The sequence below is a fragment of the Mus musculus genome, chromosome 1, assembly GCF_000001635.26.
Source record: "Mus musculus strain C57BL/6J chromosome 1, GRCm38.p6 C57BL/6J".
Lineage (NCBI taxonomy): Eukaryota > Metazoa > Chordata > Mammalia > Rodentia > Muridae > Mus > Mus musculus.
In genome coordinates, this window is record NC_000067.6 from 54,440,632 (window position 1) to 54,458,594 (window position 17,963).

The window sequence follows — 17,963 nt, forward strand, 5'->3', positions numbered from 1 at the left end:
TCTCCCAGACATGGGAGGAATTTGGGGGTTTTTGGGGGGGGTTCTTTTTCTTTTCTTTCTTAGGTCAGAATACAGCAGAATGTCTTAAATTTTAAGGGGTTCTTCATTTTCTAGTTCCTTGCAATGATTCGTCCATTGGTGAGTCAGACAGCCATATTACCTTGAGATGAAGCCAAATTGATACAGCAATGATGAAAATACTAAGAAGAAACATTTTGGTCTTTCAGACTAATTTTTGAGTCTCAACATGGAAAGGCTAAGGAAGCAGAAGATCTAACTTATGCCATGACAACTGAATTAAAAGAGTACAGAGAGGTGACTCTGTTCAGGAAGACTTGTGATGCTCCTGGGGCAACCATTTTTCCATGAGTCTCTCACTCTTCTAGAAAGTTCTTCTGGAAGCTTGCGAGTCCTTTTCTCCTGAATTTCATCTTTGTAAATCAAAAAACATGAAAGCAGATTTCTCATTATAGGACAAGGAAGCATGACTTCTCTTTTCTTTTTTGAGATAGGGTTTCTCTCTCTCTCTCTCTCTCTCTCTCTCTCTCTCTCTCTCTCTCTCTCTCTCTCTCTCTCTCTCTCTCTCCCATCCTGACTGCCCTGGAACTTACTATGTAAACCAGGCTGGTCTTGAACTTTCAGAGAGTCACCTGCCTCTTCCTCTTGAGCACAGGGTTCAATGGGTGGGCAGCTGGCCTAGATTTGTTTTCTAATCTCTATAATAAAGATACTATTTCCCTCTAAGGCCTGTTGGATCTGTTTCCCCTGGCAATCTCATAATAAGAGGAGAGTGTCCAACACCCGTGGGTCCATGTTCGAATGCCTCCTTCAGTAAATCATGACTGAGAACCCAGTGGGAGTATGAGTCATGTTTCCTGCCACACCTGAGTCAGTGGACAGTTGTCTCTGATCTGGAATCTCATGGCCTGCAAGGACTGATGAAAATTTAGAAGGGTAGAATAGAATAGAATAGAATAGAAGTAGAATAAAATCTCAGTGCTCTCAGAAACCCTTGGCTGCACTAGATTCAGAACACAGGACAACAGGCCACATCTTGGAAATAGAATTCTCACTGACAAGGTTCAAAGGGTGGGAAGGCTGCCGAAGACCTATATAGAGCAGCACCAAGGGACTCTTGACAGTCTGTGGCTCTTAAAGTACATTTGCTTCCATTAGAGGAAACACTTCAACTCTGAGCCTCCTGCGCACTTGTTCTCTTCCCCGTGGGCTTTAGAAATGTGTGTGGAGAGGTTCTGGTTAGCAAAATGATAGAGTGGAGTTGAAGGATGTTCAAACTGCAGTGTCTGAGGAACAAGTGTACAAACAGTCATATCTTGTGAAAACAGCCTTCTCGCACTGCCAGGACCATACATTTATGAAACTAAACCAGTATGAGACTCACAGATACCCTGGGGAGAAATTTTTAAGCCAAAGGAAACATACCTCTGCCCTGTGACTTACAAGCTTGTAGCTAAAAGTCCCCCATGGGTACCCGTAAGTTTCAAAGACTTTGAAATTAATAAACACTCACCTAGATTAGAAGCAATGCTGAGAAAGAAAAAAACAAGTCTCTAGCTCCACTTAGGAACTCCATGGTAGTGAGGAACCTCTCACCCAGCCATCTACCTGAATAAGCTGTTACATCAACTAGGACTATCTCATTCACAATTACTAATATTTTTGAATGGTAGATAACAATCTTGTTAACTAAAGTGTCTTTTGCTTTAGTTTATGTTTAGCATTGTGTGAAGGATGGAAGATACACTTGAATTTGACAAGTATTCAATTGAACATTTGCTCCATGACAGACATTGTGCTAGGTTCTAGAGAACAGCAAAGGAATCACATAATGGTTTCTGCTCACAGACACCAACCAGCCCTCCAGAGACAGGTACCTATGTGTCTGCCTGCAATAAAACACACTAAGCCAAATGCAGAGCTTCTCACACAAGTATTTTATTCTTCATATTCAGCATCAACTTGACTCTACAAAAATCTACAGTAAGCTGATTTGACTTATAATACCACAACAGTGCTGTGTGAATTTTAGTACAATGTTTCTTGTTTGAATCACAGAGAAAACATTGCCAATATTTGTAAAAATATAAACAGAAAATGTAGCTAAGTCAAATGAAATTATGGGAATTGGAAGGGCTTGGTATGAGCTATGACAAAGAGAGTGGCTTTGTTGGAAGAGTGGGGACTTCACCCTTTGCTACTGTTCCTTGTTGGGTGACTTGTATTTAAGGTAAGATTGGTGTTAAGCTGGGATATTTGACATGGGACAATGTTTTACCTTTGAACACAGCATACAAGCATCTCCCAGAGACCTTGAAGCAACTAGAATCTCTTTGTTTTCTAGTTCAACTCTTTGTGGGTATCCACTGCCCTCATTCAGTACAAGACTAGCAGGGGAGATTTCAGTAGTACATGCTAAATGTAGGGCTGCATTATCTTTTTAGGAGAAAAAGAGGAAAAACAAATCCTAAGCCTGAATCCCTATTACATATGATACACTGTAGCAAACAGGTCAGAATCTCTATTATTCCATACAATATACTATAGTAACAAGTAAACGTATCTTGTTTAAATAAAAGTGTTGCTCGATAATAGATAATGAATATAAAGGACGATCTTCAATAAAATATCTAATTAGGAAAATTATCATTTCATTTCACCTGTGGTATTTTTGTAACTCCTTCAAATACATGCAACCTCCCACTCAATAGTTACGGTCATAAAAGAGAAAAATACTGAAATATACATGTCAGTATCATGTGTTCCAAAGGTTCAGCTGTTTACACGTAAAATCTGGGAATGCAGAGCAAAATAAGTATAAACTGACTAATATGGAAGGGAAAACACACACGAGACTTCAGCACTGGTTGAATTTTCTCTTGGAAAGCTCTACTGCAGCTTTAACATGGTCATCTGAAAAAAAGCAAGAGAGCATTGCAGTGCAGGGCAATAAAGAACATTTGAGAACACGAAGACACCCACCCCCACCCCCCAAAAAAAAACCCACCAGAAATAACCAAAGCGCTCATTGTTCAGAAACACCCTACACCAGAAGCTGTTTCCTCTATGAAGCTGAGTTCTTTCTGAATGCTTTGTCTCCTGCCCTTAGATTCTTCCTTGTGCAAGTATTTATCTTGTTTCTCTGAGGTTTCCTATGAGCCAGAAAACCATAGGGAAGTGGTGTAGCCGCATCCCACCGAGCATGCGCATTACAATCATGATCTTTGTCTCGCGTCACACCCTAGAGCCTCTGCATGAAAAAGTCAGGGAAGCTCCTTGGTGCCCCTGTTCTGTTTTATTTTCTCACTTTAGAGCAGCATTCTAGCACATATTCCACCTTTCTAGAATAAAATTCCACCTTTTTCGAATAATCATCACTTTCTGTCATCACATTTAAGAAAATTAATAATGGAAAGCTTTTCACAAAAGCAGTACAGAACAATGGCTGCTAACTCACAAGAAATCCATGTCTCTTTGGAAGAGTGGGAAAATGAACGATTTGATTATAATCCCATGCCTTTATTGTTCAACTAAACAAGTCAGAATCATAATGTTTTTGATGTAACATACCTGCTGCTTCTAAAACCATACCCATCGATTTCATAAAAATGCAAAAAAATAAAAAGAAATTTAAATCTTAACTATAAATACATCTTAAATGTTTCCCTATAAGGAAAATGTCATCTTTGCTAATATTGTTTTTCTAGGTGAGAAAGTTCAAGGTGAAAGACATGCACAACCCTTTTTCCCCCCAAAAGAACTAGCAGTCATTTAACCTTCCCATTTATTCTAAGTGATCAGTTTAACATGTTTCTTTACATATAATTTTCCATATAACTTAAACTATAGGACAAGGTCTGGAAAAAAATATAAATAAGAGTATGTGGTATTTCATTAATTTAAAAATTTTCCTAAGAGTGACAATTTTGTGATTTTAAGGTACTTTTCTCTAGAAAGCAGTTCTTCAATATCATTACTATGGTTTCTTTTAAAAAACGGACTATGAAATGCCCGAGCCAAATTTAAATATTTAATAGTGACGAGCACAATCATAACTGAGGACTTAATTCTAAGAAATCTTTTCAAAATCTCTATTGCTTGAGCTGTGTGCTTGGGACTGAAGGGACAGCCTTTACCTGGGCTTTCAGCCTTTGTAGGAATTACGGAGGGAGTTTTTCTGCTCTTCGTAGTCTGCAAATGCAGAAGCAATATGCTCAGACCCGAAAGAGAGAGGTCTGGGGTCCTCATTCAGGAAGAAGGTATTTGGAAGGTTCCCAAGATCAAGTCCTCTGCCCTTAAAGTAGGCCTGGAGGCTTCTGAAAAACTAGAGACAAGGAAAATGTTCAAGGCCTTATGTAAATGAAGAATCCAAATGCTCAGAGCCCAGTCTGCATTTCCCTTCTCTTCTTCCTGTGACTTAAACACTAAACTGGGGAGCAGAAAGTTGACAATCTAGACTGGTCCACTTCTTCCCCACCCTGCCTGCTTTCTGACTTGTTGGTTCTCACCAGACAATTCAGCCCTTTGAGTTGCAAGCCAGGGAAGATATACATTACGAAGTCGCACTTCAGGCAGAGACCCACAGTGAATCATTCCTGAGCGCCACAGTCAGAGATGAAACCAGACTCCACAGCAATCAGCTCCATTTCCCCTCTGCTTGAGGAGACTCCAGTTGCTGTTCTGCCTCAGTTTCCACATAGCCTTCAGCACATGAGCAGGTTTGGAAGCTGTGCAGAGTGCTAACGACGGGATTGCTTTAAGCTTGTATTGGTTTAGCTCTCTTTAGAAAAACTACATTCAAATAGGCATGTCAACATGCTTGCTGATCTAGGCATACTTTTAAAAGAGTATTTTACTTATCTTTTGAGTTCTATTTTTTAGATATCTGTTTGCTTGAAACTGATAACTGTGGCAGGGTCAACTTGCACCTTCTGCAAATGATTATTGCAAAGGCTGTTGTGGGATAATCTGTTTTAGCATCTGTTCAATATATGCCTCTCCTGCCCCCTCCTCCCTCTCCCCTCTCTCCATCTCTTCCTCTCCCCCTCCCCTTTTTTCTAAGGGTCCAAACCCAGGTCCCTCTGCATGTTAGACAAGCTCTCTATAACCAAGCTAAGTTCCAATACCATTTTCATGGTTGCATGTATATTAAAAAAAAAAAAAACAATGCTCTAAATTAGTGTAAATATAAGTTCACTTACAAATGCAATCTGCTGTGTCTGTATAAACTCACTTCTAATATAAACTTGTTTCAACACATAGAAACAAATGTAAGTTGGCTAGAGAAATATTAGGATGCCAGCCACCAGGAGAGCAAAGTCTAGTCCTGTCCTGATGAGAATCTCTTCCCAGCCTTTGGCTGCCTCCTCTGCACCCCTCAGCCAGTGCTCCTGGGTATGTTCTTACCAGTTCTCGGTTTCTGGGGTTGCTCAGAGGCTTCCACGTGTCTTCATTCCTCAGTGTGGCTCCGTGTACATGGCTGGTCAGTACCAGGGCAGCCAAGAGCAGCAGGAGGTGTACTTGGGACATGGTGCTGTACTAAAGAGGGAACAATGGTCACCAAGACAGTCAGAGAGAAGAAACAGAACATGGATATAGAAAGATCATGAAAAAAAAATAGGATATTGGTTCACCTAAATTTTATGACCATTTTTAGGTGCAAATGAGGCTCCCCGAATCTAGTGGATTAGCTTAAAGCACTTCACAATGATGGAAGCCCTATACGATGCTGAGCAAAACAATTGTGACTATATCTAGAAAGTCTAAGTATACCATTTGCTTCTTTGAAAAAAAATATACACTTTGTAGTCTCCAAAATAATTCAAGCTTCAAAATAAAAACACAATCTTAAATGACCTGTGTCTTAAGTCAGCAGACCTTTTTAGTAGGAATGAAGTGGTAGAGAAATACTTCAGCTGAGAGTATACCTCTGTGGGAGAGTGACTGTTTAGCATTCACAAAGCCCTAGGTTCAATCCCGGTACTACAGAAAGGGAGAAGGAAAAACAGTTGCAGAAAGAGGGGAAGAGAAGAAAGAGGGCAAGGAGGTGAGGAAGGGGATAAAGAGGAGGAGGAAGAAGAAAAGGAGAGGGAGGAGAATTTAAAACAACAAAAAGAATACTTAAAGTATCCTAAACTGAGAAATGCTCCCAACATATACATATACCCATCCCAGACAGACATACACATACCACAACAGCATAAGTTGAGATAATTTTCCAACTCTAGTTGTGACATGGAAGCTGAAACACAGAAAAGGTGATAAAGCTTACCAGGAGTTTGGCTTTGCCTGGCCCTGCCTACGATCTGCCAAGGATGTTCAGGCTCTTATAGCCAGTGGACAGGCTGCTACAGGGAGTCACTGACGTGAGCAGAGGCAGTTCAAAAATAATGATTCCGTTTTCATCTATGGCACAAAGACCCTTGAGCAGCAGATCTCCCAACATCTTCAAGGATAACCTATTTATCTTTTAAGAGCATCGCCTGCTTCATGAACCACTGGCCATATTATGTGAGTTTTAAAAACACATGAGCCACTTCCACACAGAAAAGCGGCTCTCTCTTTTTCATGTTTAGACTAGGAGTATCATGATGATGATGTCACCTAATAAGATGTACTTTGAGATATATTAGTTTTCAAATTAACAGCATTTTTTTTAACAAGAATCTCTATTGCAAAAGACAAAATTGCTCTTTTTGACCTACACATGGTATCTCTTCTTAGAAATAGTGGCATGGTTTACCATAATAGCCCATTCGGAAATGAAGCAACCAGATAGCATAGACTTCACAGAAAAAAATAAAAAAAAAATGACTATATCTACAGCATCCCCTTGCTAAGTAAGTACCACCCGAAGAAAATGGTAAGGTGGAGAAACCGGATTCAGTGGTTTGAGAGTTTGCTTTGGTTCTGATGATTCAGAATGAAATTCAGGATAAGCTCGTTGTTGAGAAGGCAGGCGAGCTGAACTGTAAAGTAGAACCACTGGTCGTCACGGTGGTGCATGCCTGCAATCTCAGTACTTGGAAGGTAGAGATAGCATGGTCAGCCGCTGAGGAACAGCGTAGGTTACATTCTGAATTTGAGACGAGACCCTGTCTCAAACAAACAAAACCCTGGCAATCGTTTTGCCACCTTGACCATGGACGACTAAATATGACATTCCTTTGTCATGTTTTGTTCAATCAGCAAATAACTTTTTCTTTTCTCCTTCTTTTTATTTTCCAAAAACAAAATCCACTATGTAGTCCAGGCTAGCCTCAAACTTTTCACTTCAGTCTGGTGTGTGCAGTAACTACAGTGCACCTAGATCAATCTTCCCGAGTTCTTGCTATGTGTGAGGCACTGCACTACATTTGCCCCCAAAGGCCAAAGATGGACAGAAGACAACATTTATCCCACCGTTATTCTGTACACTGTTTAGTGGTGACTTTTTTTCACGATGCTGTCAGTTGAATCCAGGACCTGTACATAACCCTACCACTGAGCTACATGCCCAGCCCTTTGGATTTTTGAGACAAAGTCAGGCTGTCCTTGAATTTGGGATCTTTTTTCCCTCAGTCTCTGGAGTCCTGGGATTGAGGATTTATAGCACCACACCCAGCTGATAATAAGAATTTCCACAGAGAGAAAGTGTAGAATTGGGGATGTGACTCATTTTCAGGGGTCAGGGAAGGCTTGTGTGAGAAAGCGACCTTATATCTAGTCAATAGATTATGAGTTACCTAGGCAACCTCAGGAGGCAGAGGAAACAGCTGTCAAGCAAGCTGAGTCTCTGTGCTGAGGGAAGAGGTAACACATTTAAGTAGCTGAAAATAGCAGGCCAGAGAGAAACCAGAGTGGGTACCTGGATAGGGATGGAGTGGGGAGAAGGCAGTCGGAGCATGCAGAAATGTTAAGTGACTGAGAGTTTCAAACATCCAAACAGCTTAATCAGACTGACAGAGAGAGAGAGAGAGAGAGAGAGAGAGAGAGAGAGAGAGCACTTCTGGCTGCAGGGGGAAGAGGGGTGTGTGAAGTCAGCTAAGTAGCTACGGTAGTACACGCAGAAAATGGTGGGTAAGGTAGCATGAGCTCGGGCTGGTGGATCTGAGTGGTATCTGAGAGGTAACAATGTGAGGGAACAGGGCTAAGGGAAAGGGGGTTTTCAAACCAATCCAGGAGTCTGTGGATTGTGCAGCTGTGTGCTTTTACGATGCCATTCCTGGAGACACCAGTAACTTGCATGAAGGAGTGAAGTCAGGAGTTCCAAGTTGAGTTGAGGAGATCTTGAGATCTAGCAGCAAGGAACAGCATACGAATGGATATGCCAATCTGGAGCCCAGAGTGTGGTCAGTCACAAAAGGAAATGAAAGTGGTGGCTGATGTAGAAATTGACCTGACTGTCACAGAAGTTCTAGTAATGAGAGGACCAAGGGGCCTAGAATGTGAAATTGAGAGTATGTAACATTACCTCATACAGGATTTTACAGAGACCTTGGAGGCGCGAGGGGAGCAGGGAGCAGGGTGTTTCAGAAAGGGACTTGCTGGGGAAAGAAAGGGAGCACTGAAAAAGTCTGGGGACATCAGAGTTGCACTGGTAGGTGAAGTGAGAGACTTGAAGGAAGTGGGGCAGAGGAGAAGAGAATGCAGCAAGGACGGCAAGCTCTTGGGGAAAGAGAAAGGAGTAAATATGCTGACTGGATTCAAGGGGACACGCTGACAGTTCAGTTTGCACAGACTCACTGTATATCCCAGGTTGAACTTGAACCCCAAATCCTCCTGCCTCTCAAGGGCTGAGATTATCGTTCTTATTTTTAATATGAGATTTAAATACAAAATGTTTAAGTGTCAGTGGTTCTGGGAGTAAATAAACATCCCAAAATTTCTTCATGTTGTTCCTGCATTATAATTCCAGGATTTTGAACTAAAGCTCCTAATGATACTGAAGACCCGATAGTTCATGAATTATTTAAAGCAGTAAACAAAAACAAAGATTAACATTCTTGGGTTTTACAAAGGCACAGTTTCCATTACTTAAATGTTTCAAGATCTGAATAAATTTATTAAATATGTCATAATTCTGTTAAATTTCTGTATCATTAATTAAGGTAAGGCAAGAACAAAAAAAGATTACTTGAAATTGTATAGAGATTTTCCCTGCAAACAGTTAAGAAACATTAGCCAGAGATAGTCCAAACTGGAGAGCTCAATCAGGTCTCTCCCCTCAGAGCCCAGGGAATCCCATGGAAGAGGGGAACAAACTGTAGAAGCCAGAGGGGGTCGAGGACACCAGGACAATATGGCCCACAAAATCAACTAAGCAAGAATCACAGGGGTTCACAGAGACTGAAGTAATCCTGGAGCCTCAGGGGTCTGCACTAGGTCCTCTGCATATATTTTATCTAAGCTTGGTGTCTTTGTGGGACTCCTAACAGTGGGAATTGGGGTGTCTTTTCTCCCTACTGGGTTGCCCAGCCCAGCATTCATATGAGGGTTTGTGCCTAGTCTTATTGTGTCTTGTTATGCAGTGATCAGCTGATATTCCTGGGAAGCCTGCTCTTTCCTGAAGGGAAACAGAGGAGGGGATGTGGGGAAGGGGAGAAGTAAGATGTAGCTGGGAGGGGTGGAAGGAGGAGAAACTGTAGTTGGGATGGATGGTATGAGAGAAGAATAAAATCTTTAAACCTTTATATTAAATGTTATCATATTTTAGTGATAATTGTGAGTTGCTTCCTAAAAGAATATACCAATAAGATAGAATATATTTTTTAAACCCGAATAACAGTTTTTGTTTTACCCATTAAATTTTCTGTTCCATAGTCAAGAATGGCAAAGGGCTAGAAGGAAGATTGAAAGTATAAACCGTTTCCGTTTCCTGTAGTGTAGTCACCTCTGCTGCTATCTAGTGCTGACAGAATTTAGCCCAGTGCACAGACATGGAGCTTTTCAAATAGAAAAGGCTAACTGAAGAAACCAGGTAGGTTCCCACAGCCACTGGTCTAAGTAGTTTCTCATTTTGGTCCAAGTCTATGAGAATTCACCTATCCTCCATTCTACCCCCAGCCTTACATCATACTGAGCACCGCACACCTCAGCTGAGAGATGATTTGGTTCATCATGAGGCGTTCACCCTAAGACCTTCCTGTTTACGAAATATTGACAGCTTCTTGGAGTAAAACTGGAGCTATATGGTAGTGTAACTCATTGACACAGTTTTCCTGGTTCTTAAATTATATATTAATAGAAACCAGTTTAAATTTTATCCTGTGTTCTGTAATGTTTTCCTCCTTTTAACTAGTTAAGTGGTGCCAGCACTCACACCCAGGGCCTGGAGCACACAGGGCAAGCCCAGCCCTGGCTCCTGGGACCAGGTCTCCGGAGCCGCTGAGGTAGCAAGCACAGCCAGGACAGCTTGTGTCTAGTTTATTTGGCAGCTCTGGAAACGGAACTCAGGGCCCCTCACAGGGACAGGGCCTGCTTCTTTCTCGTGCCTTCAGGCCCTTAAAAGTTTCTAATCCTTATTTTGATGCCAGGTCCTGTTTTGTAGCTCAGGTTCTGGGATCAATATCTGCTTCAGCCTCCAGGAGAGCTGGAGACGCAGGTAACACACCTGGTGTCTTTCTTAACATTTTAAGTACCGTTGATGATGGAATTTTTTCCCTCTGAATATATCAGTACTGACTAATGGATATTTTAGAATTATTTAGTTGATGGGGAGAGAGAGAAAGTTTTTCAACGTTTGCTTCTGATCTAAAGGATTCCATTTGTCTTTTCATTAAAGAGTGTTTGTAAAAGTAGCATTTGGGACACTATAGGCAAAAGGTACTTTTCTACTCAGATGTGTGTGGATGCAATTCTTTGATGATATTTCTTAAATATTGAGAAAACAGCGCACTCAAACGCACTTAAAAGAAGTCCAATAACTTTGTTGGTATGAATTTTGAAATTAATTATTTGAAAAATTTGAACATGACAAGGTAAGGGTGAGAGAAAAAAGTCCTGAGTAAGGACAACATCAAAGAAGACACAACATTAAAGAAGACAGGCAGACAGGAATTTTTAAATGATCTATGCTAGGCATGAAGGTTGCTATCTATTCTCAATTCTACAGTGAAGAGATGATACACCTCTGGGTGTGTTTGTGTGAAACTATCTAGATCAGGCTGAAGGAGGATGACCCACCAGAAATGTGAGCAATACCAGGCCCATGGTCTGGGATTCTGAACTGAAGCAAAAGGAGAAAGTTACCGAGGTACTGGCAATTGATGCTACCTGCTTCCTGACTGTGGTTGCAATGTAAACAGCATTTTCAAGTTCCCACCGCCAGGGCTTCTTTGACACAATAGCGTTACCCTCAAACTGTGAGTCAAGCTAAGCTCTTTCATATTCAAGTTGCTTTTTTGTTTCCTCTCATATGTGTTTGATATAAGTAGACACATAATTTTTAAGGCAGTGTATCACAGGATAGCCTTGAACTCCTAATTTCATTGAGGGTAACCTTGGCCTTCTGATCCTCCTGTCTCTACCTGCCAAGTGCTGAGATTATTGACATGAGCTGCCTTGCTCAGTTTGTGTAGTACTAGAGACTGAACCCAAAACCTGGAATATGCTAGGCGAACATCCTCCCAGCTGAGGTACAACCCTGCTCAACTGTGTAATTGTTTTAGTTCTACATTGTCTCTATCAGAAGTGGAAAAGGTGCTGACACAGCTATTTAATTGTCATGAGCAGGGACATAGAGTTGAATCCTTGTTTGGTTTGAGTAAGGAAAGGAAAGACTGTTGTTTTCAATGCTTCCTTGGTGATGGTGACGACTTTGAAAATAAGAGTAAGTTTGTTCATGGCTAATCAGATAAGCAAACAGTCTTCTACTTGTGGTGATAGCTGTTTCTCATGTGGCAGTGGGCAGATATCACTGAAGATGGAATAAAGATAAGAAAGGAAAAGAGAAGGCGTGGTGGCGCACACCTTTAATCCCAGCACTTGGGAGACAGAGGCAGACTGATTTCTGAGTTCAAGGCCAGCCTGGTCTACAAAGTGAGTTCCAGGACAGCCAGGGCTATAGAGAAACCCTGTCTCGACAAACCAAACCAAACCAAAACAAAACAAAACAAAAAAACAAAAAACAAAACAAACAAACAAACAAACAAAACAAACAGGAAGGGGGCAATAGTAACTGAGATGCACGGGAAAAGAGAAAGGAGATGGACCATAAGCAACTTATAGAAGAAATAATTTATTAGGCCTTATAGTTTTAGAGGGTGGGTCTATGACCAACAGAGTAGGGAGCATGACAGCAGGCAGGCAGGCATTGGAGCAAACGCTGACTGCTCAGATCTTAAGACATGAGCATGAGCAAGAAAGAGCCACTGGAAATGTTTTTTTAAACCTTAAAGTCCACCCCTCATGACATACCCCCTCCAAGGCCACACCTCTTAATCCTTCCCAAACAATCCCACCAACTGGGGGCCAAGTGTTCTAACATAAGAACCTATTCGAGCATTCTCATTCAAACTACCCTTGAGGGATGGCCCTAATCCTAAACTGAGGGATGATCCACAGACCACTGAAATTGGATTGTCTCACTAGTATAGAAGTGTGCAGTCAAAGATGGGTAAGCAGTCCCGTTGGGTAAAGCACTTATTGTACACGCTTAAGGACCCGAGTTTAGATTCCCAGAGCCTACATAAAAAGTTGGTTATGATCTCACGTGTCTGTAATCACAACAGTGGAGAGAGAAATGAGAATTCTGGTGCATTCTGGCTAGCCAATCAGGTTCAGTGAGAGACCCTGATGTTGGAGTGTTTTTGTACTGCCAAGTATTTGCCAAGACTAGGTAGACAAATCCTTCAATATTCCTGCTTCACAGGAAGTCTGCCAGAAGGCCAGTGTGTTGGGGATTTGATTCGTGCTCATATGCTTGCATGTCCACTGAGGGTCCCTGCCAATAGTTGGCTTTTTGGCTGGTCTATAAAGAGTCAGCAGCCAATGGCTGGGCAGGGGGACAGAGGCGGGACTTTGAGGATTCCTGGAGAGAAAATGCAAGAGAGGGAGAAGAAAGGAGTCTGCTATTAGAGGGGCATAGGACGGACCACACTGTGAAGGAGCAGGAGGGTGAGACAGCCAAAATAAAGGTACAAAGGGAAAGCAGCCCCATGGGAGGGCTGCCCAGAAGGAAACAGGGCAGCAAAGATAAAATATAGATTTAGAAAGTGTTAACTCAGGAATACAGGAGGGGAGTGTGTGCTAGCCATGGGGAGGTTTGGAAGTTGCCCAACCACTGAGCTAGCTAAGGCAAATTAAAATATAAAAGTTGCCTGTGGTTGTCTTTCATTTGTGAATCCAGAGCTCTTGGCCGGTGCACAGATGCACATTCACCCACCAGAAGCATAAGAGTGACTTTTAAATATTTACTGCACTACCAGAGACAGAGAAATCTTGTGTGACTGTTCAGGTAGCCAACAACCTCTGTTATTTCCAGCTCTGGAAGCTGCTTGCTCAGCACTTCCCGTTTACACAGGTAATATTTACTCTTCCCGGGTCTCCGATGGGGTTGAAAACTAGATAGTTACAATGATGGTTTTGTACACTGTGTGAAGATGTGTCTCTGTCCTTCCTCACCTGCCTACGGCACCTCGTGCTTGGTTAAAGTTAAAAGCCTATGGCCTATATCAAAAGGCAGGATAGTCAGGTGGGACCTCCAGCAGAAAGAGGAGAATTAGGGGACAGAGTCAGACTTGGGAGATTTACCACCAAGATGTGGGGGGACCTGGATAAATAAAACTGAGGTAAAGTAACCAACCGCATGACAGACATAGAATAGTATAAATGGATTATTATAAGTTAAGAGTTAGATGGGGAGCGAGCTAGGTTAAGGTCAAAATACACTGTAAATAAATATAAGCTATTATATTTCATGTCATTATTTAAGAACTGTGGCAGGCATAGAAAAACCTATATGGTTACACCCTAACTTAATAAATAAGGGGGACAGCAATCAGCAACCAAAGGAAAAAACCTGATGTCAACCTCTGACATTCACATGTGTGCATTTGCTCTTGCTTGACCAAACATGGGCGTGAACACGCACACATGCACGCACACATACAGAGACAGAGACAGAGAACAAAGAATGGTTAACAATACGGTTTGTCTTAGGCACTGTTCTATTGCTATGAAAGAACACCATAACCAAGGCAACTTACACTAAAAATAATAAATAAATAAGCATTTAATAATGGGCTTGCTTACAGTTTCAGAGGGTTATCATTGTGGTGAAGATCACTTCAGCAGGTAGGCAGGCATGGTGCTAGAGAAGTAGTTGAGAACTCACATCTTATCCACAAGTTGCAGATCAAGAGAAAGCTGCAGGCAGAGGGAGCGAGCAAAGCTGGTGTCTTAATCAGGGTTTCTGTTCCTGCACAAACATAATGACCAAGAAGCAAGTTGGGGAGGAAAGGGTTTATTCAGCTTACTCTTCCACATTGCTGTTCATCACCAAAGGAAGTCAGGACTGGAACTCAAGCAGGTCAGGAAGCAGGAGCTGATGCAGAGGCCATGGAGGGATGTTACTGGCTTGCTTCCCCTGGCTTGCTCAACTTTCTTTCTTATAGAACCCAGGACTACCAGCCCAGGGATAGCACCACCCACAATGGGCCCTCCTCCCTTGATCACTAATTGAGAAAATGCCTTACAGTTGGATCTCATTTCCTCAACTGAAGCTCCTTTCTCGGTGATAACTTCAGCCTGTGTCAAGTTGACACACAAAACCAGCCAGTACCACTGGGCTCAAAGGTTTGAAAATAAGGCCAAAGATCCTAAACCTTTCCAAAGAGTTCCACCAACTGGTGGCCAAGCATTCAAACATAGGAACCTGTATGGGTCATTCTCACCCAAACTTCCACAGTATTTGTCCCTTTTACCAGTAACAACTCTGAGTATCTGTGACCACATGGAGCTGGCCTTCAGAGTTCTCTGAGTGTGTGAGCAGCACCTGCTCCATTGTTTTATGCCATTAGTTTTGTTTAAAAACTAATAAAAGACAGCAGACTCAGTCATGTAGCAGAAACAAGCTGGGGCCATAAGGCTTTAAATTTGCATATTATAAAGAAGAGAAAAACGAGCCTCTTTTGTGCAAAGTATGTGACAATTGTTTATCTCTGTGGGCCAATGTGAGCCAATCCTGGAAACCTAAGACACAGCTGATGAGGAACCTGAGTGAATGAGGAGACAGACCATGCCTATTGGTCATGTTATATGTTGCTGTGACAATATCTGATTAAAGGAATGCAAAGAAGGAAGAGTTGGTTTTGCCTCACAGTTCTGCAGCCCATCATGGTGTAGGGGTTTGAGGCAGCTGGACACATGGTATCCAGCCAGAAGCAGAGTGGTGAATGCTGTGCTCAGATCACACTTGATTCAATCTAGGAAGCCAGCCCCTGGGATGACACTACCCACACTTAAGGTAGGTCTTCCAACTTCCATTAGCCTAATCTAGAAATTCCCACATGGATACGGCAAGAGTTTTATTCCGTGGTGGCTCTATACCCTGACAAACTTATAACAATGACCAGCACAGTCCATCCCTTGTCAACTTTAGACTGAAATACCGCATTCTGTCCAGCATGGCTTTGTTCTAGAAACCTGAGTGGGCCAATGAGAGAATGAAGTACAGGCGCTCACACACACCCAGAAGGCAGGGATCCAGTAGGCTGTGCTGAGTGTGATGGAGGCCACAAGCTGCAGCCCAAACCTCAGCGTGTTTATTTAGATGCCTGGATTGAGGAGGAGGCATTTTATTGTACGGCTGAGTAAGGAGGTAGGCTTATAGTATATGGCCTAACAAGGAGGTGGGCTTAATTAATAATATACTATACTTCTCTGGAAGGGTGAAGTCTCAGGCTACAGCCACCCCCGAGGAGAAGCTGTGGTTGATAGTTACCACATGCACTCTCAGCATTCAGATGTGGTCCAGAGGGAAGCTTTTCCAGCCTCTGATCTTTACCTGAGGGATGCTTTCGAGATTCCATGAGTTGGACACACGGAAATCCTTGACATGGTGAAACATGCCAACAACACACATGCACTCAGAATTCATCTACTCCTTACATGCTCACACAGGGCTTCCTCTGCTTGCCACAGAAACAAATTACTCTTAAGCTACAACCTTTCATCCACTGTCCCCATAGGACCAGGGCCAACTCATAATGCAAAATGTGTTCAAAGTCACTGTTACTTAACAGTTGCAGAGCTGATTGTCTGCCATGATACAGGAGGGGAATAAAATGTCAGCCACCCGATCATAACATGGGCCTGCCAAAGTCTAAGTGAAGTGACATTAGAGCTGCCCAGGATAGCCATTCTTGGCACAGCTTGCGCTCCCTTCTTGCAGGTACAATGTGGTCCTTTTCTTGTCTTTTCCCAGCATATGGAAGCTGCTGGTGCTGTATGAAGCATCCACCATAAAACGCTCATGGAACCTAAAAAGCAATTGAGAATTGTTTCTCTGGCCCTTTATGAGGACTGTGGAGAGCAGCTGGGATTTTTTCTTCTATGGGCCCTTTAAACTAATTTCTGGCTTACCACTGAACTGAAAGAATGCCCTGTCCTTCTGATGTAAAATAAGGAGCATGGCAAGAATTGAGCATAACCTTCCCGTGTGCCATCTACTGGGTGGCCGTGTCACATAGCATTGTTAATTTGTTCACTGTGACTATTGTGAAGGGTGTCTTTTCCCTAATTTGTTTCGCAGCCTGTTTATCCTTTGAGTAGAGGGAGGCTACCGATTTGTTTGAGTTAATTTTGGATCCAGCCACTTTGCTGAAGTTGTTCATCAGTTTTAGAAGTTCTCTGTTGGAATTTTGGGGGTCACTTATGTATATGATCATATCATCTGCAAATAGTGATATTTTGACTTCTTCCTTTCCAATTTGGATCCCTTTAACCTTCTTTTGTTGTCTAATTGCTCTAACTAGAAATTCAAGTACTATATTGAATAGATAGGGAGAGAGTGGGCAGCCTTGTCTAGTCCCTGATTTTAGTAGAATTACTTCAAGTTTCTCTCCATTTAGTTTGATGTTGACTACAGGTTTGCTGTATATTGCTTTTACTATGTTTAGGTTTGGGCCTTGAATTCCTGATCTTTCCAAGTTTTTTAACTTGAAGGGATATTGAATTTTGTCAAATGCTTTTTCCAACATCCAATGAAATGATCATGTGGCTTTTTTCTTTGAGTTTGCTTATGTAGTGGATTATGTTGATGGATTTCCATATATTGAACCATTCCTGCATCTCTGGGATGAAGCCTACTTGATTGTGGTGAATGATCATTTTGATGTGTTCTTGGATTCAGTTGGCAAAAATTTTATTGAGTATTTTTGCATCACTGTTTATAAGGAGACTGGTCTGAAGTTCTCTTTCTTTGTTTGGTCTTTGTATGGTTTAGGTATAAGTACAATTGTGGCTTCATAGAATGAATTGGGTAGTGTTCCTTCTGTTTCTATTTTGTGGAATAGTTTAAAGAGAATTGGTATTAGGTCTTCTTTAAAGGTCTGATAGAATTCTCCACTAAACCCATCTGGTATTGGGCTGTTTTTGGTTGGGAGACTATTAATGACTGCTTCTATTTCTTTAGGGATATGGGACTGTTTAGATGGTTTATATGATCTGTTTTAACTTTGGCACCTGGTATGTGTCTAGAAAATTATTCACTTTTTCCAGATTTTCCAGTTTTGTTGTGTAGGATCTGATGATTTTTTTTGAATTTCCACGGTTTCCATTGTTATCTTTCCCTTTTCATTTCTGATTTTATTAATTTGGATACTGCCCCTGTGCCCTCTAGTTAGTCTGGCCTTAGGGTTTATCTATCTTGTTGATTTTTTTTCAAAGAATCAGATCCTGGTTTCGTTGATTCTTTATATAGTTCTTTTTGTTTCTATTTGGTTGATTTCAGCCCTGAGTTTACA

At 41.8% G+C, this 17,963-nt stretch overlaps 1 protein-coding gene across 1 annotated transcript; it reads right to left on the reverse strand.

Moving 5' to 3' along the window:
• Positions 1-1,940: 1,940 nt before the first annotated feature.
• Positions 1,941-16,155, reverse strand: Gm34066 (predicted gene, 34066). The gene is made up of 6 exons (NM_001378419.1): positions 16,004-16,155; positions 14,251-14,416; positions 6,209-6,259; positions 5,425-5,556; positions 4,155-4,342; positions 1,941-2,931 (listed from the first exon to the last, which is right to left on the reverse strand). The coding sequence occupies exons 4-5, from the start codon at positions 5,545-5,547 to the stop codon at positions 4,163-4,165; spliced, it is 303 nt and encodes a 100-aa protein (NP_001365348.1). The 5' UTR covers positions 5,548-5,556; positions 6,209-6,259; positions 14,251-14,416; positions 16,004-16,155; the 3' UTR covers positions 1,941-2,931; positions 4,155-4,162.
• Between the last annotated feature and the right edge of the window lie 1,808 nt (positions 16,156-17,963).